Raw genomic sequence first — 25130 nt, 5'->3', positions numbered from 1 at the left:
AATTCATCATTTTTGACTGGATTCAATTGTAAAACTACATGTTTCATCCTGTAAAACCTGATAACCAACAGTGACCCACTTTTGTCACGGCCAAGACCCTACATGCAAGGCCACGCTGCATTCCTCAGTGACCACGGTCATCATTCAGAGCGTTCAGGAGTCCATCGTCTGTCGATCATCTTCCACCCCAGAAAGCCCCGTAATCCAGCCAAGGGCTCGTGTTTCATATGGGTCAGACGCAGATATGAGTTCATCACCTCTGTAGGGGGGCTATAAAATCCCACTTTAATTAGTGACAATACATATGTCCCGGTCGTCTGACTAAAACAGCTGTGATGAGAGAACACGTCACATTAGCACATGCAACTTCTGCATGAGAAGCTGAGGAACGGAGAGCAGTGAGATTGAAAAACAGTCAAGAAGAAACAGAGAGTCTGCTCTGCACTGACACACAAATTTCTACACATGCAACTAGACATTGGTGCTATTAAGGTAATCAAAGGTGTACAAAAGAAGCTCGTTTGTTGGACTAGTGCTTAAGGGAATAGTTCACCCAAAAATTTAAATTCTGTCAATAATTACTCACCCACACGTCATTCCATCATTCATCTTCAGAACACAAATTAAGATATTTTTAATGAAATACGAGAGCTTTCTGACCCTGCATAGACAGCAACGCAACTACCAGGTTCGAGGCTCAGAAAGATAGTAAGGACATTCTTAAAATAGTCCAACTGACCTTAGTGGTTCAAGCGTAATGTTAAGAAGCTACAAAAATACTTTTTGAGTGCAAAACAAAAAAATAATCAACTTTATTCAACAATTTCTTCTCCTCTGTGTCAGTCTTTGACGGGCGTTCAAAAGAGGATCATGACGCATGCGTGTGATGCTGCTGATGCAGGAGCCGGTATTCTGAAATAGTCACTTGGACTATTTTAACAATGTCCTTACTACCTTTTTGGGCCTTGAACGTGTCAGTCGCGTTGCTGTCTATGCAGGGTAAGAAAGCTCTCATATTTCATCAGAAATATCTTAATGTGTGTTCTGAAGATGAACGAAGGTCCTACGGGAAGAACATGAGGGTGACTAATTAATGACAGAATTTTCATTTTAGGGTGAACAATTCCTTTAAGTTTTAACATGCACACAGATGTGAGTTTTATCCAGACTTTTGCAATCAATTTTAACCAATTTTCACAGCATTTACAAAAGAAAGATTATGATTTGTTGCATTCCTAATTTGTAAGTAACTTTAAATAAAAGCATGTGCTTAATGAATACATGTAAAGTACATTTATTTATTTATTTATTTTTAGGACATTTATTCATAAAGGATGTATTAAATTAAAGTAATTCATAACGTTACAAAAGATTTACTTTTATTTTCTCATTTTTAAATAAATGTCGATCCTTCTAATTTTGTTCACACTATCAGTTTTCACACTATCAGTTTTCATTTAACTAATTTTAATTTTAAAAAAATTATAAAATCATCAGTGGTGACTATGTCAAGAAGAAGAAAATAAAAACATTCTAAAAGTTTCAGAACTCAAAACATTCTCGTTAATCTAAAAACAGCTTATATTGAAGCCAAAACGACAGGTTGTGCCACTCTGATGTAACAGTATGGCTAAACACCACCTCCGCAGAAGATGATCAACGCCTGCTTCTACATCACTGCCTGTTTAGCCCCACCCCCTTGATTCGCACATGTAGTGCACATAACGTAAGGCGAATGCAGGTCTACATAGAAACCAAATGATAAAGATGGCTCCAAATACAAAAAGACGCTGTGCAGTGCCAAGTCGCGGAAGAACAGTCTTTGCATTGTCTTCCTTCCAGTCCCAACATTAGGAAACAGTGAATGAACTTTATTTTTTAAGATCCAGACTGCATCAGTAAGAACTTGGTCATACTTAGATTTACTATGGATTTGTTTACAAACAAGATACAATTCGACGTGGGATTTCCAGAAAGATTGAAACTAAAAGATGATGCTGCGCCGATTTTATTGGATCAAAGCAGTAGTGGTCACTACTGACCTAAATCACAGCGGTGTCCATCTATGAGGAATGTAGGCTGTCAAACATACACAAGTGTTAGCCAATCACAGCAGTGGGCGTTTACTTCTGAGTCTACATCCACCACGCCTATTCAAACAGAGCATTCTGATGAGGGGGGTTAAAAACAGGACAGAAAAATAGCCTATTACTTCTAAATTATTATGTTTTTTGATGCACAAATTTTGATAACACTATTAGGGGATGTTAGAAAACAGTACAAAATAATAAAAAGGCAGTTCATGACCCCTTTAAATAAGCAGTGTGCATATATCTGCTAAAGGCATTCTTTTGCACCATACTGAAATCAATTACTCAATCCGCTCAAATCTGAACCCTGAGTTAAAAAATGCTCTGTAAACAAACATGCGAGTACAGAAGGTTAAATCAACAACACTTAATGCTGCACATTAGGAGACAAACTAGACGTAACCACCTGTCCCGAACTGCTGCAGACACCCCGCCCCCTCCCCTCAGCAGCGTCTTTGCTGTCAGAAGGGAAACAGGTGGAGGGTGCAGAGGAACGTTTCACCAATATCTCTCTCATCAGTTCGCAATTAAAATATCGAAAGTCACGAAGACAAACAATTCCTGAGATGCCAGATACAGTGTGTGTGCGTGCACATGTGAAAACACAGAGCTCTCTAAAGGATCTGGTTAAAAGCGAGTCTGCCAATCATTGTGCTGATCTAAACGTCCCAATCATCATTCACTTCTAAATTGGTCTAAATTGAGCAAGAGTCTCTGCAGTCCAGCAGCAATGTAGTGAATTGCTGTACAAACGTAAACTGTTTCTGGAAAACTACTGATTTGAAATATTTGTGTTGCCCATAATTATATGCATGTGTGTCTTTAGTCTTGAGAAAAATCTTTAAGCTGGAAAAGCAAATGCTATGTTTTATAACCTGCAACAGACACCCTTAATTATAAAATGGATTGCTGTGGACTGAAGGCCAGTAATAGACTGATGTTTGTTGATATATAAATAAAACACTATATAAATCTAATGCCACTTTTTGTCATGTCTATTTAATTATTTACTGGTCTGTTACAACAGCTTAATGTCTTCATGCAATAGACAAAGAATTTCACTTTGCATAAAACCCTGGGAAAAGTCTGGTCAGGTTTTGAGTACTTATCAGATTGAACAGTTGGAAAAAATTGCAAGACAGAGAAAGGGCATGGAGTTAACTGAGGGCAGAAACACTAAAGTAAAGACTACTGATGATCCCTTAATTCCAAACTAAAAAACACTTGTCCGTTCCAGCTGAACACTTTCTTCTAGTTCCAGCTGTGCAGACATCCCAAACATGTTCTGTGATGATTAGTGGCAGGTCGTTCTCATAAAAGGTTCACCGTGCTGTAGGAAAGACTGAACAACAGGAAATCAAACCACCATCCCTTTTCTGCCTCTCCCTCCCAGTATTAGGACAACCTAATGATGTTGGAAGAGAAAAGAAGAGAGGGTGGAGAGGTTGAGCCATGATTGGGTTTGGATCGTGTGTTCAGTTGTCCGTTTCAGTCTGAGGTAATGAAGTGAATAATGAGACATGAAGCAGCTAGACGCCAACTTAAAAGCTGTGTGAAAGCAGCCACAATGACACTCTGGAGATGATACCACTCCCTTTCTCCACAGACGCCCCCTGGCCTAAACACTACTTGTACTCCTATTTCCTGTCATTATTTTCCTTTTAAACCTTTCTCATTAGTGGCGTTTGTTAAAGTAAGCACCAACATTACTATTAGTCATACTGTGAATTAGTAGTCTGAGTGTTAAACTTTGCTGCATAACTCATTTTTCGGCACACAACGACCTTGTAACACCCAAATAAGCAGAATTGCACTGGCAACCAAATACAACACCCTAGCATCTTGAAGGCCACTCACACACTCTGTATAAAATATAAACCAACTCCAAACCTTTTCACTTAAAAAAAAAAAAAAAAAAGTCTAACTCACTTGCTTGGTTTTTTTTTTGTTTTGTTTTTGTTATTTGCCTCACACAATTGTTCTCTTTTCTAGCATGGTTCCTTCTTCTGGAACATGTTAAGTGAATGGACCAACTGTTTTTGGAATATGGTAGCTTTTTTCTGGTTTCTAGGTGGTCTACTATCTCTAACTAGCTTTACCATGATAGTCTACCAAAGCAAAAGCAGGTCCACCACCTGTTATTCCAGTTGATCAATCAACTAGACAAGATTGGACCAGCTAATGTCCATAAATGATAAGCTAGAATCTATGTTAAAGCAATTAACTACAACCTTAACTAACTAACTTGTTTTGTGGTTGTTTTGCCTCACACAATTGATCTCTTTTCTAGCATGGCTTCTCTTTCCAGAAAATGTCTTATAAGTGTATGGACCAGCTGGTTTTTGGAACATAGTAGCCTTTGCTGGTTTCAGGTGTTCTACTACCTCTAACTAGATTTACCATGAAAGTCTACCAAATCAAAAGCAGGTTCACCACCTGTTAGTCCAGCTGACTAATCAACTAGCTGTCCAATCAACTAGACAAGATAGAACCAGCTAATGTCCATAAATGATAAGCTAGAATCTATGTTAAAAGGGTCATCGGATGCCCATTTTCCACAAGTTAAGGGTCTTAATGAAAGGCTATTACATGCTTTGGTTAAAATTTCTCAATGGTAGTGTAAAAAACACCTTTTTACCTTGCCAAAATCACCTCTGCAAAAATCATCCTGTTCTAGTCAATGTTGCTTTAAATGTTAATGAGCTCTGCTCGCTCCACCCCTCTCTTCTCTCTGTGGAGTGACAAGCATGTTTACTTTAGCCGCATTTAGCCACATTTAGCTGCATTTAGCCACAAAACTTGCTAATTAGCACGTTATTTAAAAAGCCGATTGCAAAGATTCATTAAAAAAAAAAAACCTTATACTCACTTCTGCTGTAAGTGAAGCTGGATCGCAAATGATTCATGTGAACACAGACACATTTGTTTAGTTTGAGAGGTGCATTCCCTTCACAAACAAAAGTCATCCACTGCGGCTCAGATGTCGGGAGTAAATGAGGACTACTACTTCAATTATTACATCCAACAACACAACACCTCAGTCGCTTAGGAGCCATTCTTGTCTATGTCCCTGTTCCGGCATCGAAACAATGGCGATCGGACTGTTACAGCTCATTCAAAGCGGGTCTAAGGTAAGATGGCTGTGTCAATCAACTATCATGTTGTCACACAGACAAGATGCTGAGAATGGCTTGATTTGAAAAAGGGGAAATTATTTTTACAGATTAAATAAAAACCACTGGGTCAATTTTTATCATTATAGGGTGGTTGTGTACACACTGCCAACACAAATCTATGTTCAAACAACATTCGATGACCCCTTTAAACTACCACCTTAAACTAGTCTTTTTCACTTCTATAAAAGTTTAACTCCCTTGTTTTGTTTTTGTCCTACATAATTGCTTTCTTCTCATCTGATGTTGACATTTCCAGAGAAATTGCACTGTATTTTTCCTTCACTTAAGTGCTCAGCATGCCTTCTTTAGGGGAGGACAGACAGCGGGTTGCTCTAAATCTTTTTCTAACCTTTGTTAAACAACAAAAGCATTCATTCTGTCCTGTACGTCAAACAACAGGCTAACACCATTCCCTGAACACCAGCTTCCATCTCACGACAGCTGGTCAGCAGGGGCCGGATGGGATGTTTAGAATCCATCCATTCCACTGTTACCATGGGAATGACATAGCAGGTGCACTGCGTGAGAGGCTGAAGCCACCAAATTTGCTCAGAGGTACGGTATGAGCATCACTTCCTGTCCCAAGCCCACGGCTGACATCACAGCCTTGGGTTTGGGTCGGTCTGTCAGCTCAGGCCAAACTGTCTCTCTCATTCTCAATGCGTTTCCTTTTCTTTTTCTCTTCAGAGGACACAAGTTGTGGTCCAGGGCCAGCTAAGGAAGTAACATGGCAAGCTCAATTAGTCAATGGATAAATCTACCCTCCAAAAAGGCCAAATGATATCTGGGAGGAGGTCGAATAAAAGGAGGGGGGATTCCTATGAGACTCTAACAGTCATGCAATCATTGATGAAGACAAGGGAAAGACGAATAACAACAATGGGAACGAGAGAATGAAGGCCAGACAGAACGAAAGACTTAAGGAGAATGAGCGAGTGAGAAGGGTTTCCCCACAGCACAACTGGCATGACGCCACCAAGGCGGCGTCTGCTGTCACTGCTGAGCAGTAATGAGGTTTTTACTGGCACTTTTCATGAATACGGTACACTTTAGTGTCCTATGAAAATTTAAGCACTGGAGGCCCAAATCCCATGCTTTTTGTTGTGAGAACTCTAAAAAAAATAATGTGTTAACCCTGTCTATGAAACCGGGCCTTTGAGTTATAACAACTTCTAGGCCCTAGAACCAGTTAATCTTATCTTTATTTCAGGTAAAATCAACAGCTAGCATAGCGCAATGCTAAAAACAAAGCATGCAAATGTAATGAACAAGTTAATAATGTTAACAATTTGATTATTAATAAAAAATGTAACGCAAATTTTGAATGGTTCACTACAGATCGTCTACCAGCATGACCAGTTAAGACCAGCCTGGAAGTGGCCAAAACCCCTCTAAAACCAGTCTGCTGACCAGCTATGACCAGCTAAGACCAGCCTGGATGACCAGCTAAAACCAGCCAACCAGCTTAGGCTGGTTTTAGCTGTTTTTTTTTCAGCAGGGTTGTCACCAGACATGCTTTGTGCAACCAGATGGTGTAGTTAAAGTATCTACTAGCAGGGGCAAACACCTGGCTTTCACCTTCTTTTTCTAACAATTTGTTAACAAAGAAACAAAAAATACTTAAGACTTGCAGGTAATTGCAATTCAAGAGTTTGGGTTCTATTTTGTACCTTATTTGTGGAAAACACTACTAAATTTAACGCACATCGATTTTCATTCCTAAACCGTGTAAACATCTGGCTTCTCCTCTCGTCTTGTCTCTCCTCTTTCTAAAGTCTTTATGCAACGTCCATCTGTTATTTTGCACCTTTTCAAATCTCTGAGGGAAAATGGAGGACATAATGACATAAAAACACCCACTCGTGCACTTACACATGGGGAGAAAGAGAATTAGTCACTGTCATTATAAACTCCAGAGAGGAGACAGAGAGGCCTGACTGCTGCTCCTGAGTCTGCCTTCGCTTTATTGTTTCCCCATCTTTGGCTATACTACCATACCATCAAATACTGAAATGACCTACTAAGTTTGACAAAATAAACAGTTTAAAAGCAGGGTACACTGTGTGGAATACTGTATTCCACAATGCAATGCACTACTACAAAGCTGTACACTAGTATTCAATTCTAAACATTGCTTTTAAATCCAAATGAGCTCAGCAGAAAAAAATAAAACAAAAGACAGGATCTTTTAACAAACATTCCAAACAAAAACAACGCCACTCAACATCCCCTTTCCAATGTCTGTTTAATCCTGTGATTCGTCTCTTAGTCTGAAATAAGCACAGAGAGCACAAACCATTCTTAATAACTCCTTAAATCCTTTATTACTACACTACAAACACACACACTCTCATGATGAATCTAGATAATTAGAATCAACTGTCTACTGAACCTCTTGAGGCGAGAACCCACGCAGATGTGAAGAGATGTATTCACACACACACAGACAGAAACCCAAACAAACACGCCTTCTAACTATACTCCTATATTAATGATAGAAAACCTCAAATTATCATTCTAATTAAGTTTTACATTAAGCCTGTAATCCGATATGATGTCTGTATGCCACAGGGTAATTATTAATCCATGATGGAGACAGCAAAACAAACTCTCACATTATCTTGTATTGTTTACAGAAACAAATTCACACAGTCACTATAAATTTGTTGTATATATGTGACCCTGGACCACTAAACCAGTCTCAAGTAGCACGGGTATATTTGTAGCAATAGCCAAAAAAAACACTGTATGGGCCAAAATTATAAATATTTAGGATATTAGTAAAGATCATGTTCCAAAAAGATATTTTGTCAATTTCCCACCCAAAATATATAAAAACTTAATTTTTGATTAGTAATATGCATTGCTAAGGACTTCATTTGGACAACTTTAAAGGCGTTTTCAATATTTAGATTTTTTGCACCCTCAGATTCCAGATTTTCAAATAGTTGTACCTCTGATAAAAAATATTGTCCTAACAAACCATACATCAATGGAAAATGTATTCATTCAGCTTTCAGATGATGTATACATTTCAACCCTTATGACTGGTTTTGTGGTCCAGGGTCACATATTGTACTTTTTCTAGCTTCACCTAAAAATGAACATTCACTCACAAAGGATAAACACTGAGACATATTATCTGCTTCTAAAGAAGAAAAAGTCCTGGAGCTTTGAAACAACATGAGGGTGGGTTTAACATACATTTGGGAATGCAATGTGTGCTTTATTTTCCGCATTCGCACAATTTTCCAACATTTTTGTGGGCAGAAGTTTATAGCATTTTACTAGACTTGTAATGAGAAGCATTTGTAAACCTGTTGTCACCTAAACTCAAAGGTCTTCCTGCAGTTTTGCGCCAAAGAAAGGCTTGAGAATTTAACTCTTGCGAGTAAAAAAAAAAAAAAAAAAAAAATCAAGACAAATGTACTGTAATTTTACGGGTCTACTATACCGTAAAGTAATCAACACTTATTTAAATAATAAATAATAATTCTACTTATTACATATTACCTTTATTGTATATATTTTATACTGTTGAAGTCAAAAGTTTACATACACCTTGCATAATATGCAAAATGTTATTTTACCAAAATAAAAGGGATCATACAAAATGCATGTTATTTTTTTATTTAGTACTGACCTGAATAAGATGTTTCACATAAAAGACGTATACATATAGTCCACAAGAGAAAATAATAGTTGAATTTATAAAAAAAATGACCCTGTTCAAAAGTTTACATACACTTGATTCTTAATAATCTGTTGTTACCTCAATGAACCACAGCGTTTATTTATTTATTATTATTTTTATTTTTTTTAGTGATAGCTGTTAATGAGCCCCCTGTTTGTCCTGAACAGTTAAACTGCCTTTCAGCATTTTTGCGTATTTGAACCCTTTCCAACAATGACTGTATGATTTTGAGATCCATCTTTTCACACTGAGGACAACTTAGGGATTCATATGCTACCATTACATTAAGTTCAAATGCTCACTGATGCTTCAGAAAAAAAAAAAAATAAATAAATAAATAAATAAATATGCATTAAGGTGGGGGGTGAAAACATTTTTAAATTCGACAATCAGGGTAAATTTAACTTATTTTGTCTTCTGGTGAACGTGTAAGTATCTTTTGTAGCTTCTAAAGGGCAGTACTAAATGTATAAAATATGATATTTAGGCAAAATAAGAAAAAAGTACACATCCTCATTCCATTCAAAAGTTTTCACCCCCTGCTTAATGCATTGTGTTTCCTTTTGGAGCATCTGTGAGCGTTTGAACCTTCTGTAATAGTTGCATATGAGTCACTCAGTTGTCCTCAGTGAGAAAAGAAGGATCTCAAAGTCCTACATTCATTGCTGGAACGGGTTCAAATACACAAAAAATGCTGAAAAACCAAAGAATCTGTGGGACCCGAAGGCCCAGGCCCTCAGGACAAGAAAAGAACACTAATATGCGTTTTTTCCAAAAATTAAACAACAAATTCATACATTGCGTACACTGGAATGTCTATGTACTAATATTTACTATATATAAGGCACAAGCAATCATCCTCACTAACCTCAAGAATAATAGCTGAGAATCTATAAATCACTACAAAGATGACAAATTTCAACACTCTTTCAAACACAGACACCACACACACATCAGCAGCCGTAAAAGGCAATCAGCTCCATTGTTTGAACATTCCTGATTACTGCATGTGACCTGACGACGTGAAACATTCTGCGCATATCTCCGCATCCGAGACACAAACATTAGAAACACTTTACTGGAATGCAATGAACAATCTGTGCTGTCTAGTGGATGCCAAAAGAAAACAGGCTGGGAAAGACAAAGGCATGATTGAGGAGCATAACCAAAAACTATGTATGTGGTTTGAACCCTCCTTGTGAGATGCAGTGTGCAGTGTGTGTGGGAGTACGTGTCCATTTCTGAGGCCGCAGATCGTGTTAAAATGAGAGTATCGTCAGCGCAGGACTGAAATACTGTATGTGAGAGCTCATTCATTCACACCAAGGCTTGATACTCATGAATGAACTGACAGAAGACCTTAATAACAACCGGTGCGCTCTGCCAAAACACACACACAAGGCTGCATACGACTGAGATTCTTTAAAGCTCCACTGCCGATTATGGTTTGGCCACTGGGTTCGACACTCGTGAGAGTGTGGGCAAGTACTCTAAATTCCCCTTCTAAGGAATTAATGCAGTAAAACCCAACCAAACCTCATATAACTAGACTTCATAGAGCATAATCTAATATAATTAAGACTAAATGCTTCTGAATGTTTGCAGCTAGTTCATACTTTCCTTGAAAACACATCTGGGGCTTTAATCAAGACGATGAGGAGAGGCTTCCTGTTCACATGCAACTAGCGCTAAAGATGAAACGGCTAAAGGCAGCTCTACCAATCACAGGATGCCAAACCACAGTGGAAAAAAAACTCTGTGCCATTGCTACCAATTAAACAAGTCAAACTACAGACAACAATGACAGGTACACAGAAAAAGTCAACCCGTAAATCTGCTATCCTTCATTGGAAAAACATGGTAGTGGTGGCATTTCGGCTAAATTATGTCACATTGTTTCTCGTATGTTTCGTAACACTTTCAAAGTGAAATGTCCAGTAAGTGGTGCTTAAAAGCATCAGAAACAGATGAACGTGAATGTAGTGTTACCTAACTTTTGCGCTCTTTTATCCTCATCTCATGTTTTGTGGGACTTGCAAAGCACTCTGCACTGTACCTGGTGAGCTCCCGAACAAGTTTTACTACATTACATGTTAGTTTACAAATCATGCACGATGTTAAAAGTTCATAAAATTGTAAAAGGAGCCATGTGGAAAAAAGTCCCTGTAATCAGAATTTGCGTACAAAAATTTTTTGCTGCTACTAGTCATTTTGGCTGAAAACTAGTGAATTGTATATATATATATAGGTACATTTTTTGGAGTTCTGCAAATATGTAGGCTTTCCAATGAGCTTATGTTACTTTATCCGTATTAACTCATCCCTATATCCATCAGTCCATTCTTCTATCTATCTATCCATCCATCCATCCATCCATCCATTTCACTTATCTTATCCATTCATCACTCTACAATCCATCTAATCTCCCATCCATGCATGCATAATTGTACCCTGGAAGGCGACGGCATGTGCAGAAATGAGATATTTCAGCTCAAAGCTGTATGATCTGATGTTCTGGGTGGTGTCTCTCAAGACCGCCGCTCTGTAGCTTTCTTCCATTCTTCGCGTACAACATGATGGCCCAGGGTGCTTGCATATCGACAGGTCCACATCTACAATAAGAGAGAAAAAGCATTTATTAGACAGAACTTGAACAAATAACATTAGCCACACTACAAAACCAAATTAAACCTGGACCAGTTCACATGCATTTATGCAACTATATATTCAGCAGTTGAGTGTTATTGAGGCTCTGTCATGCACTGGAGAGATCTGGGAGGGCGAGAAGATAGTATAATGAAAGCTGATCCTCAGAAAGCTCTCGCACTCTCTTCATAGCTGCAACTTAATTATCCAGGATGCACCAGGTGCTTTGGGTCCCAGAAGACTTGAGTCAGTTCAAGCAGTGCTAAACCTCATACTCCCACCAGTCTAGGCCTTGTGTGGGCATGTGAACTTTGTAAGACCAATATCCCTACACTCCATATACCTTGTATTTCCAACTGTATTTTATACAGTTGAGGTCAAAAGTTTGCATACACTTTGCAGAATCTGCAAAGTGTTAATTATTTTACCAAAATAAGAGGAATCATAAAAAATATATGTTATTTTTTACTGAGTACTGACCTCAATAAGATATTTTATATAAAAGACAGTTATATATTGTCCACAAGAGAAAATAATAGCTGAATTTATAAAAAAAAAAAGACCCCATTCAAAAGTTTACATACACTTGATTCTTAATATTGTGTTGTTACCTGAATGGTCCACAGCTGTGTTTATTTGTTTAGTGATAGTTGTTCACGAGTCCCTTGTTTAGAGAACACAAGTGATGTGGACAACGCTGACGGAATCATGAAATCCAGTCTTAAAAACAGAATTTACAGAATAACGCGGAATGTCACGGAATTTGTCAAAGTTTGAATGAAATAATCAAAAGTGTCATTACACTTAAATCAAACCACAATATGGACTAGTATCTGTAATTATTACGCTGCAAAAATACCATTTAAATGTGAATCCTGCATGTTCTGCGTGTCTCTGTTTTAATGAATGGAGCAGAGGAGGGGTTTTGTTTACTACACACACACTAAAGCTCGCGACCCTCGCCATGATTTCAGCATCTGTCCTCTAACTAAATGAGGACATAAATACATGAACAATATCTAAGAGTCACTTCATGTGCATTTGACTGTTCCCTTTTAGGAAAACTAGCGCTATATCATATACACACAGAAATGTAAAGGTAGACACGGCAACCCGTCAAAATAAAAGTCCAGTTTAACAATATTATTTAAAAATAATAATAAAACTGATTTCATAGGGCCCTGCTTGTTTGTCCTGAACAGTTAAACTGCCTGCCGTTCTTCAGAAAAATCCTTCAGGTTCCACAAATTCTTTGGTTTTTCAGCATTTTTGTGTATTTGAACCCTTACTAACACTAGTGTATGAATGACTGTATGATTTTGAGGTCCATCTTTTCACACTGAGGACAACTGAGGGACTCATATGCAACTATTACAGAAGGTTCAAACACTCACTGATGCTTCAGAAGGAAACACAACGCATTTAAAACATTTGAAGATAAGAGTAAATTTAACTTCTTCTGGGAAACGTAAGTATCTTCTGTAGCTTCTGAAGGGTAGCACTGAATAAAAAAAAATATGATATTTAAGCAAAATAAGAAAAATGTACACATCTTCATTCAGTTCAAACATTTATACCCCTTGCTTTACTGTATCATTTTTCCTTCTGGAGAATATGAGAATATGAGTTGAATATGAGTTGCAAACACAGCTGTGGATCATTTAGGTAACAACATAGTATTAAGAATCAAGTGTATGTAAACTTTTGAATGGGTCATTTTTATAAATTCAGCTATTATTTTCGCTTGTGGACTGACTATATGTAAACATATTTTATGTAAAATATCTTATTTAGGTCAGTACTAAATAAAAATAACATGCATTTTGTATGATCCCTTATTTTGGTAAAATAATTAACATTTTGCAGATTCTGCAAGGTGTATGTACAATTTTGACCTCAACTTTATGTACATAAAAGCAAACACAGGCATCCTCTAAATAACATCACAGGCTATAAAGCTGTATTTTAACACACAAGGAATAATGGTTTTTGAATCTTCCACCGCAAACATTCCGAAATGGCTTCCAAATGTTCCGTAATGGGAAAGACACTTTAAGACTAAAACAAATATTCCAATTCACAGTGTCACTCACAACATTACGAAATGACATGAAATGTTCACTTACTGTTTCCATAGCCAATTAAATTACATTTAAGGCTTAAAAAAGCTGCCACTTTGTTGTTTCGCTGCTGGGAAAAAGTTGCTATAGTCATTTTCAACTTTGTAAAAACATCCCTCAGTGTTATGCTGTGTTTGTACATATTGCTCCTCTTTCCCAACGTAGGCTGATTGGAAAAATCTGCCTCAAACAACATTTTTAGAAAAAAATACCTATACATACAATTCACTGCAGTTTCCAACTAAAATAAAACACCAACAGCAACAACTTTTACTCCTTCACACTCAATTTAAGATTACACGGATAGAATATCTGCCAATTATTCTCACACTATGCACAACTATGTTATGATCTCAAAATCCTTTTGCAAACTAACTTTGATGTTTGCATCACATAGCCATCTTCATATGTATGGCTTTTCTGAAATAATAAACTTGCTCAGCAGCGCACCTCGTACAGCACTCTAGTACAAGTCCAGTGAATCATGAGGAAACAGTTTAAGGACTTACAAGCGAGGTAGAATGGCATTGTTGCTTCAACAAATGCATTTTAACTGTTAGTGTACTGTAGGTGGTACAATATTTTTAACCACAACACAGCAATGTCATTTCCAATCTGCTAAAATATATACAACAACCAATGTATAAAACAATGCCAGATTCAGCTGTTTCTGATAAAACTGAACACACTTTTAGTGCCACCTAAGAACCATTTCACTGTAACATATCATTACAACTTTTTCAATGAGCTTGCGTTGCTTCTCCCTTATTGGATATCAGATATCTAAATTCATGTCCAGTGAAAACAAAGCTCAAGATACAGCAAATCTAAACATCTTATTAAAATCTACTTAAACAAACATAAACTTTCCCCAACACAAAATAAACACCAATCCAAACTAAACAAAACCTAATACATGTGTGTTTAAGAGTGTACCGATATTGTCATTCAAACACTCTGCTAATACTGTGAATAACTATTAACTTTGTTAAAGAAAGACAAACACACAGCAAAGGAAAAAGTGAGCCACACAGACTGGGCTGTCCATGATGACTGATGTCAAGGCTGTGACGAAGCTTCATTCCATTTCCATGCTGTACAGACATCCGCTATGCACTTTGGAGACTCTAGGTCACTGCTGTGACTCATTGGACATTAATGAAGAACTTTCTGAGATTGAGTTTCACTGTCTGTGCGGGCAGATAAACCTCATCTACACCAGGAATAAGGTCATCAAATACAAGTAAAAACCACAAGCACCTGCTCTTTTGGACACCGTGAATAACAGTGGTTGGATTTTAAAGACACACACATATACAGGTACATGTGATATGATCACAAGCCCACAGCTGACAAGGCAAGCCTTTGGGATGACAGAAACACACAGCCTTGTGTCCTTTCAATCAGTTAAAAAAGAAAAGAAATAGTAACGACAGACTGGCTAATTCAAATTTTGATCTGTAGATTAAAGTATTTGCTCCGAGCTAAATAGTAATGCACAGAATAAGGACATTTATTGACTAGAAAATAAGTCGGACATTGATTTACCTTGAAAAATGCCAATGTAAGATAACCATTCTTTATGCAGTGAGAGAGAGCAGACAGAGAGAGATTAAAGAGCTTTAAGGCTCTATTAACTCAGCAGGAAAAGTCTAATGATAGTTGGCAGACAAAATTAACAAGGAGGCGCTTAAATAACACAAAATATCAAGAAGATATCAGAAGTAATGGTTCTAATGAAACACAATATTTTATTATAAACAAAATAAAGTAAAAATAAAAAATAGTTAATTTGATAAGCAGAAGATCATAATACGCTTCAATTCTCTGCAGGTGTATAAATCTAAAACGGGTTTTCTCATTTAAACTTTTAAATTCAAAACATTTAATAATATTACTATTAGGGCAAGCTTTTGGCATTTCATGGTTCGAGTCGATTCTGATTCGCAAGCTTGTGATTCGATTCAATTCAATTGTTTTGGATATATATCAGGTATGTATCGGTACATGCCAAATCTTCTCAAGAAAAAAAAATCTCAACTAATGCTGTAAAATGTACTACATTACTAAAATATTAAAAGATAAAATTAACTGGTTTGTAGCCTATCCACCTTATTTTTCCTGTAAGAGTGGGCGTGGCCATTTTGTAAATTTAGTGTCATTAGCTTCCAGCTATTTTTAGCTGTACAAAACAGCTTGTTTCACGGCTTGATAATGCAAACTGGTGTGTCTTACCATATTATTTTAATGTATTATCTTAATTATGAACACACTGGTTTGTAGCACAAACAGTTTGACCATATACCACACTTTGTTATTAGTCTCGTTATTAGCACTACTTGCACTGTTTTCCCAGGGTTGCCAGGTTTTCACAACAAATCCACCCACTTGCTACTCAAAACAAACTCAACTGAGGTTTTTTGTGAGGGGGTTCTGTTAAAACCATGTTCTGGTTGGAAAATACATGTTTTTTTGGCAAGGTTCCCCTGGTAAAATTCACATTCCAGTGGCTTAAGATCACATTATTGGGTTCGCTTCCACCAGTGGACATGAAAAACAACCCACGGCAACAGTGTTAAAGTAGCCCAATTCCGCTGGAAACTGCAGACTTGGCAACTGGACATCTCACACATTCACAGTAAACAGTTTACGTCGTGTTAAAAAATAATGTGGATACAAACGCTTAAATTAAACTCAATGAAGTTTTTATAATAAAGTTACAATTACATAATTATATTCCTACTCCAATTAGTTTTTTTTTGTTGTTGTTGTTTTGGAAATATACATTTAAATGGTGGCTGTCACAATAAATTTTTTCTAAAAAACAGATTTAATTCGACTTAACATTGAAGAACAGTAATTTCTAAAATAAGGAATGTGTTATATGGTGCACATATTTAGCAAAATGCTCCTCTCTAGAGTTCATTTTTCTTGCTGACTAAGGAATGAATGGTCACCGAATATGTTTTTATTTTGAGGTAAATGTGATGTTATAAGTGACGTATTGTTAATAAGCTGTTATACTGGCGTTGAAACATTGATTTGAGTAAATACATGAGGTGAGATTTCGGTAAGTTTTACTCTCTTTTAACATACCTTCATTCATGTTTATTTTGTGCTGTAATTACTATTTAAAAAAAAAAGTTAGATTTAGTACAATAAGAATGTACAAGCAAATTATGCAGAAAATGATTTAACTTTATTGGCTGTACAATACCACTTTTAATATTGATATACATGGTATAAATCGATTTTATACAACAATTTTTATTTTAGGAAATAACATCAAAACATTTGATCTGAAACCATCTCTGGTGTCGGTCTCTCTCCCAGCCTTAATTAACAGACGATGGAATGAATTCAGCCCCTGGCGAGTGAATTAGGACCCCTGCAGGTGTCTGTGGTTCTGCCTGAGTAGACACTTCCTTATTCTTCCTCCTGTCTGGGGTTCAAACTTAGCCAAACTGATCCCATAATCACCCTCAGGTGACAAAAACCATTCACTTGATTGGCCAGATTAAGTCTTTATTCCGTTCGTATTTGCAACATCACAATAACCACCAGTGACCCTGAAGGCACACTCAAAATTCCCACTCCAAGTCAACCAGACAGAGTTGTGCAGAATCCAAACAAGACATCCTCAGTGAGGACTGAAAATGTTACGGTTTATTTAGGTTAAGACTTCAGCAATTTCCTGATGCTTGAAGTGCAGAAGCAACTTTATGGGAAAGGAAAGTCATTAAAGTAGACGGCAACCCAACTGGATTTAACCTCTGGCTCTCCTGAGGTTCTTCTCAGGAAGCTTTCGGTCCTTTGAAGTGCTGGCGTACACGGGAACCAGCAGGATATTTACCCACAACTGATGTACTGTTTTTGGGAGGGACCATGTTGAAAGAAAACATCTCTCCAAAGGCCTGGGCAACACACCTGCATTTCTCAAAGCCACAGGCGTGCTGCTCCAATGTTTGGCTTTGTAGACCGTTGGCTGGCATTTGCGCCAGCAGAAGAGCGAAAAGCAGATGCCTATAGGAAAAGATGGTGGATTGGGCTGAAATCAGAAGCAGACACTCATACAGAACTCCAAGTTTAGCTCAAGTCAAATTTATGGTCAAGCCAGACAGCAGCTTCAATAACCACAAAACGCAGTGGTCAAACTGTCCACCAGTGCCATGGCACAAGTGCTCAAGGCCTTCAAGTGTGCATACACACAAATCACACACATCATCTCAAATATACACTGGTTCCTAGAATTCCTGGCCTGGGTTTTTCAGAGTTGGGTCAAAACGGCAGGAATAGCCTTACCTGGCCTCAGCAGTTTAAACATGGCAGATATATTCCCACCTTGACCTGGTTCTTAAAACATGCCAGGAATTCTTGTATCAGACTCAAAAGTCTGAGCAACCACAGGTACATGGGTGCCAAAGTCTAAGAATGTCTTTAATATTAACTTTTGGTCCACTTTCAATATTTTGTGAAACAACAATTTTGACATTTCTTCATAACTTAAAGTTCAACCATACTTGCCATGCTATTTTCACTAGTCGCATCACAAATCAATCTATTTTTATTTTTAGTAATGTATTTTCATATATGCTATTTATGTGTGAAATATTGCATATTTTAAAAGTTAAATAGCAATAAAGAACATATATAAAATATAAACTCAAAATATCACATATTAATTCTTTCCTGCCTTTGACAGATTTTTCCGACATTTATAAGACGCTTCCATTTTACATCGTCTTCTAAAAGAGTACAGAATGTCTGGATCAAACACAGGTGAAGAAGCAGAAACAGGTGATTACATGTAAGCAGATGCATATATAAAATAATGTGATTAAACATTAAAAAAAAAAAAAACTTATCTAAACAAAACTGCTTCAACAACTTAAATCAAAACTCCCTAACTCCTTCACTGAAAAATGTTGACCCAGGACTGTTGATGGAAGCGATCTACTCCATATCTGTGACCCTGGACCACAAAACCAGTTATAAGAATCAGCTGTTGAATTTTTGAAACTGAGATACATCTGAAATCTGAAAGCCCAATAAATAAGCTTTCCATTGATGTATGGTTTTTAGGATAGGACAATATTTGGAAGATACAACTATTTGAAAATCTGGAATCTGAGGGTGAATTATTTATTTATTTATTTATTTTTGAGAAAAATCCTTTAAAGTTTACCAACTGAAGTTCTTAGCAATGCATATTACTAATCAAAAATCAAGTTTTGATATTTTTACGGTAAGAAATTGACAAAATATCTTCATGGAACATGATCTTTACTTAACGTCCTAATGATTTAAGGTATAAAAGAAAAATTTATCATTTTGACCCATACAATGTATTTTTGGCGATTGCTACAAATATACACATGCTACTTAAGACTGGTTTTGTGGTCCAGGGTCACATATGTTTTGATTATCATTCTGAATCCAGTCTGGATGTAGTCAACACAAAGTGTTGTTGTTGTTGTTGTTTTTTATTAACTACAGAGGCCCTGTTCTCTCTTTTGACATATTGCATGTTCAGATATTGTACGTTCATGGAAGTTTTGTGGAAAATTGTAGAAAAATGCTGGTGGCTGGCAACCTTTTTTAAAACAACGCTGGCCAGGAAAGCGTTAAAGGTTGTGAAATTAAGCATTAAGCTGGAAATTATATAGTGACAATGTAAGTCCTTACCAGAAAACATACTTATGCAAAACATTACTAAATAGTTTGTAGCTTCCAACATATTTTTTTATTCATGCTTTCAAGAATATCATGTGTCGTTTCAGAAATTTGACCAAAACCTCATCTATTTTAGCCAACTAGAAATCATGACCTGTCATTTCTGGTAACAACAATGTAGAAAACTGACAGGAAACCATTTAAAGCATTTTAGTTGGCAACTCCTATGAATGAGATCAGTTAATGTAACTTATCTAGTGGCTAACAGTCTCACACTGGCCCTGGGTCATTCTTATGACTGAGCCTCTCAGTTAAAGGCACACAACAATAAACAACAGTCCAAACCACCCAGAAGAACATTTCTGACAATACACCTCCATATAGTTTCAAATAAGTACATTCAAATCAATATAAGCAGCAACATTTGTAAGCAAACCTGCTCCTTTGGAAAAATAAGGGGATATATCAAATCTCTAAAGTGGAGCCTAATTTGGACTCTCTGCCTGAGTACTCTGCAAAGCTGCAGATGAGAGAAGAACGAAGAAAATACTAACAAGCTGGCACCTCCAATCCAATTAAAGTCTGTGATAGGATGTCAGACACATAAGAAGATCAGGGGGATATTGAGATTGGTTCTCACTGGGACTCAAAGACAGAGCTAGACAGATTGAACTTGCACTGTAAATGAGGGAATTGGAGTCTGGCACTGCTACTCCAACAGTACAAACCAAAAGATAAAGCTGTGCAAGACCCAGGTATAATGACATAATGGTTATGGCTCAGGCACCAGTTCAAATTTTTATTAATTGCACAGCACTATATTTGCGATGCAAAAACCAATATGCTTTGGCATTAACATTCAGGGTTCTGGTTCCACTGAAAGGGTGTTTTGCTGAGGGCAGAGAGACTAGAGAAGCCCTTGCAGGTGTTAAAGCCCAAAGAAGAGTAAATATGCAAAGACGTTTGGTATTTCTTGTCATGCCAGAGATCGAAAGCATGAATGCACAGGTTGTTCTACACCTTTCATCACAGAACAGCGTTTGCCTCGAGAGACCCCATCAAAAAAGCATTTGATGTTCCACACAAGCATTTAAAAATGAGTGGTGGGGATGTTTAACATTGGGGTTAGTTAAAGCTATGTGGCTTTGCGGCTTACATTCTAGCCACAATTAGTTTGAGAATAACAAATCACAATACAAAATAAACCTAAAAATTAAGAAATCTAATTTAAATTAAAAAAAAAAAACTCAAATAAACAACAACAACAAAAAAAATTACCTCCGTTCTCTGTGTTGTATTATTATCATATCATCTATCTTCTCAGTTAAAACTTTATTGTTCATCAGCTTGCATTCACAGGCTGAGCAACTTCTGAAACCAGAAATAGACATGGTTGTAATATTGTGTAGCTGCTGCGACCAGGCAGAAGACAGTGGTTCTTAGTCAGCAAAGAATCCATTCAGCTAATGATAAAACAATGCAGCTGACATGAGGCAATTCAGACTGCTGTAACTGACTATAGCTCACAGAAAGCAGTGGCTGTGTGTCTTAACGAGGAAAACAATCTGCACTTTGTGCTGTAACTGACAGTAACCAGTCTACCACTTCAGCACGCAAACCTTCATATGAATGGCTTGACCGCCAGACACAGATAGAAGCCTCTGCAACTTAATTAACTAAAGGACTTCTTAACCCGACAGAATGGCTGGAAACCCAATATTGATTAATTAGGCTTGCACAAGGAAGATTTAATGGTGTGGAGTGTAGGAGATTCGGAGTGTCCTTTAAATATTTGATTGCAATGCTTGCTTCATTTCATAAAATGAGTCATAATTAACCTGTCCTCTTTTTAAAGGCTAGATAGCATCATCTAGCATCATGCCTGAGGAGAAAGGGTCATTTTGTTTAATTTTATGGAACACATTATATCCAATATGTGCTTATGTCAGGGGAACTATAGATGGCCTTAAGACATAAATTAAACACAAACATAGGCGCAATGTCCTATAAAATCTCTTTTATATATCCATGCTGCTCTGGGCTCACAAAGCCCCATGGGATTAGTTATCAACACAGCCTTTTTTGAAGGAGAGCCTGGGTTTCAGAGGTGGAGATTCAGGGAGCTGCTTTCCTTGGCATCTGATCTGAGAACAGAGAGTCTCATGCCCTCGAATCCTGTCAGCACTTCAGAGGAAAGGGAACGACCCCAGATTTTAACCCTCTGCAACATTAGGACTTTCTCACTGAGCAACAAACAGCTCACAACTGTTTTACTACTAGAAAACTAAAAGAGGGAGATGGAATGATAAATGGAATGATAAAATGATAGAACAATAGATAGAATGGTAGAACAATAGATACGATAGAACATTAGATAGAACAACAGATAGATAGAACGACAGAATGATAGACAGAACGACAGACAGACAGATAGATAGATAGATAGAAAGACAGACAGACAGACAGACAGACAGATAGAATAAACGACCGACAGACAGACAGATAGAATGGCTGACAGACAGACAGGACGACAGACAGACAGACAGACAGAACGACTGACAGACAGCCAGAACGACTGACAGACAGCCAGAACGACTGACAGACAGCCAGACAGACAGAACGACTGACAGACAACCAGACAGACAGAACAACAGACAGACAGATAGATAGATAGATAGATAGAAACACCGACAGACAGTCAGATAGCTAGAACAACAACTGACAGACAGGTAGATAGAACAACAGACAGACAGACAGAACGACCGACCGTCCGACAGACGGACGGAACGACCGACAGACGGACGGAACGACCGACCGACAGACAGAAAGACGGAACGACCGACCGACAGACAGAAAGACGGAACGACCGACAGACAGCCGGACGGACGGAACGACAGACAGACAGACGGACAGAACGACCGACCGACAGACGGACGGAACGACCGACCGACAGACAGACGGACGGAACGACCGACCGACAGACAGACGGAACGACCGACCGACCGACCGACAGACGGAACGACCGACCGACCGACAGACGGACGGAACGAACGACCGACCGACAGACGACCGACCGACCGACAGACAAGTAGAATGACAGACAGACAGACAGAGAGACGGACAGAACAACAGGCAGATAGAACGACCGACAGACAGACAGAACGACCAACAGAGAGACAAACAGATGCATAGAACTGCCGTCAGACAGAATGACAGACAAATAGAACACCCGACCAACAGACAGAATGACCCACAGAACAAACAATAGACAGACAGAACGACCAACAGAGAGACAAACAGATGCATAGAACGGCCGTCAGACAGAATGACAGACAAATAGAACACCCGACCAACAGACAGAATGACCGACTGACAGACAGAAAGAACTAGAGAAACAGATAGACAGACAGATAGAACGACAGACAAAAAGGCAGATAAAACAACTGAATGACAGACATACAGATGGATGGAAATTATAAGTAGGATGATAAAACCAAAGAAAGTGATAAAGCAACAGAACAGCAACGACAGATAGACAAGATAGACAGACACGTAGAATAAAAATATTTTGAGAAGTGGTTTGAGGGGTTACTATTATAAGGTGTCTTGACTCTCTGCCCATCAGTGATAGCGTTTGGACATTCCGACATGTCTGAGATTCCAGACTCTTGCTCAAAGCCTCTTGTTGTCTGTGGCCGCCTTCTTGCATGCAAGTCGACCTCTGGGCTTGAGTCTCGCTGCTCAATGCCCATCAGCTGTCAGCAAAGGAGTGCAGTGCTATGCCTGCAGCTAAAGCATGTTCATTGCAGACAATCTGCTCTCTGCTGTACTGGAAACAGGACTGATGCTCCAACAACTAAATGCTCACCTGATGAAACCATTCTAAGATCAATGCAAAAGGGCACATTTTATCAAGAACACATTCCAAGCCTACCATTTTCAGCTGCTTTGGTTTTGGCTGCTGTCTCAGCCTTAATTGCGCCAAGTCGCTGTACCAAATAAACAGACTGCATAGTCCTGCACTTAACTGCTGATACAAAAACTGCTCTCAGTTATCAGGTTAGTGCTTAATGATAATGAACTCATCCTGGAGCTGTGTGAGCATTTTTCCTCAAACCTGGCACAGTCTGATATGCTACATAACTGCAATAAAAATCCAGTCATAATTTAGTCACCCTCAAGCAGTTCCAAACCTGTCAGACTTGCTTTCTTTCTTCTATGGAACAAAACAAAAGTAGTTTTAGGTTCTGCCCATACAATGAATGTCAATGGTATCCAATGTTGCATGGGCACCCCAGAATTCTTGAAAATATATTATTTTGTCATACAGGTTTGGAATAGCATGAGGATGAGTAAATGATGACGAAGTTTTCATTTTTTGGATGAACTATTCATGAATACCAATTTATTGGCATCTTTTCATTTAAGTCAAGCTGGTGTAAGTTTTGTCAGGGTGATACGCTCCTTTTAACATAAAAAAAAAAAAACTAACAAACAAACAAAGCTACATCTGAGAGTTCCATGTTCTGAGACTCTTTCGTAAAATTCGTAAAATGAAAATTCCAGTCTTTCTACAACAAAAGTAATTTAGAACTTATTTAATCTTTGGCTTTCTTTAAACTTTTATTTTGCAGACCACAAAAAGGAAATAAAGAGTTTAATGATCTGAGGAGGAAGGCAAAACCACACTAACCTGAGATATATTGTAATTATGGTTTTGCTGTGGTATGGTCTTGGTTCCCAGAGGAACAATTTCTATGCTAAGTCTACATATCAGTATTCAGTCAAATAAACAGGAGAAATCATACCGGAGGGCACAGGATGTCTACTGAGAGACCAGGCTCGTCAAAAGTCTTCTGCATGCTCTGAATTCTTCTGCATATGTAGACTCTAACCAAAAGAGGGTCAAAGCTCACCAACAAAACATAAACCACCAAAACAACTCAGCATTCAGCTTTTAGCTACCCAAATAAGCACCATCACGAAAAGAAATGAATGAACAATTGATTGACAGATAGAAAATGACAGCTAGAACAATGGATGGAATGCCAATGATAACAGCAGACAGACAACAGATGGACAGATAGATATATAGAACGATAGACAGAATGATAGATAGAACAACAGAATGATAGAATGATAGACTGAACGACAGATAGAATTACAGATAGATAGAACAATAAAACGATACACAGATAGAACGATGGATAGACTGATACATACACTACCGTTCAAAAGTTTGGGGTCAGTAAGACTTGTAATAGTCTTTAAAGAAGTCTCTTATGCTCATCAAGGCTGCATTTATTTGATTAAAAATATAGAAAAAAACAGTAATATTGCAAAATGTTTTTAGAATATAAAATAATGTTTTTTATTTTAACATACTTTAAAATAGAATTTATTCCTGTGATGAAAAGCTGAATTTTTATCAGCTGTTACTCCAGTCTTAAGTGTCACATGATCCTTCAGAAATCATTCTAATATGCGGATTTATTATTAGAATGATCAATGTTGGATAATATCAACAGTTGTGCTGCCAAATATTTTTTGGAACCTGTGATTTTTTTTTTTTTCAGGATTCTTTCATGAATAACAAGTTTAAAAAGTACAGTGTTTATTTGTTTTTATAACAATGTAAATTATTTATTATTAACTTTTAATAAACTTTTAATTATTAACTTAATACATCCTTGGTGAATAAAAGTATTAATTTCTTAAAAAAAAAAAAAGA

General features: G+C 37.6%; 1 protein-coding gene across 2 annotated transcripts in view; it reads right to left on the bottom strand.

The window, feature by feature from the left end:
* gpc5c (glypican 5c) overlaps positions 1-25130 on the bottom strand; it is a 151525-nt gene that overhangs the window by 124117 nt on the left and 2278 nt on the right. For both annotated transcript variants that reach the window (XM_051095746.1, XM_051095753.1), the window contains exon 2: positions 11411-11572. In XM_051095746.1, the coding sequence (XP_050951703.1) occupies positions 11411-11572 (162 nt within the window). The remainder of the gene's footprint in view (positions 1-11410; positions 11573-25130) is intronic.

Source organism: Labeo rohita, chromosome 2 (assembly GCF_022985175.1).
Source record: "Labeo rohita strain BAU-BD-2019 chromosome 2, IGBB_LRoh.1.0, whole genome shotgun sequence".
Lineage (NCBI taxonomy): Eukaryota > Metazoa > Chordata > Actinopteri > Cypriniformes > Cyprinidae > Labeo > Labeo rohita.
Note: the sequence above shows the minus strand (reverse complement) of the source record. Positions and strands in the feature narration are given on the sequence as shown.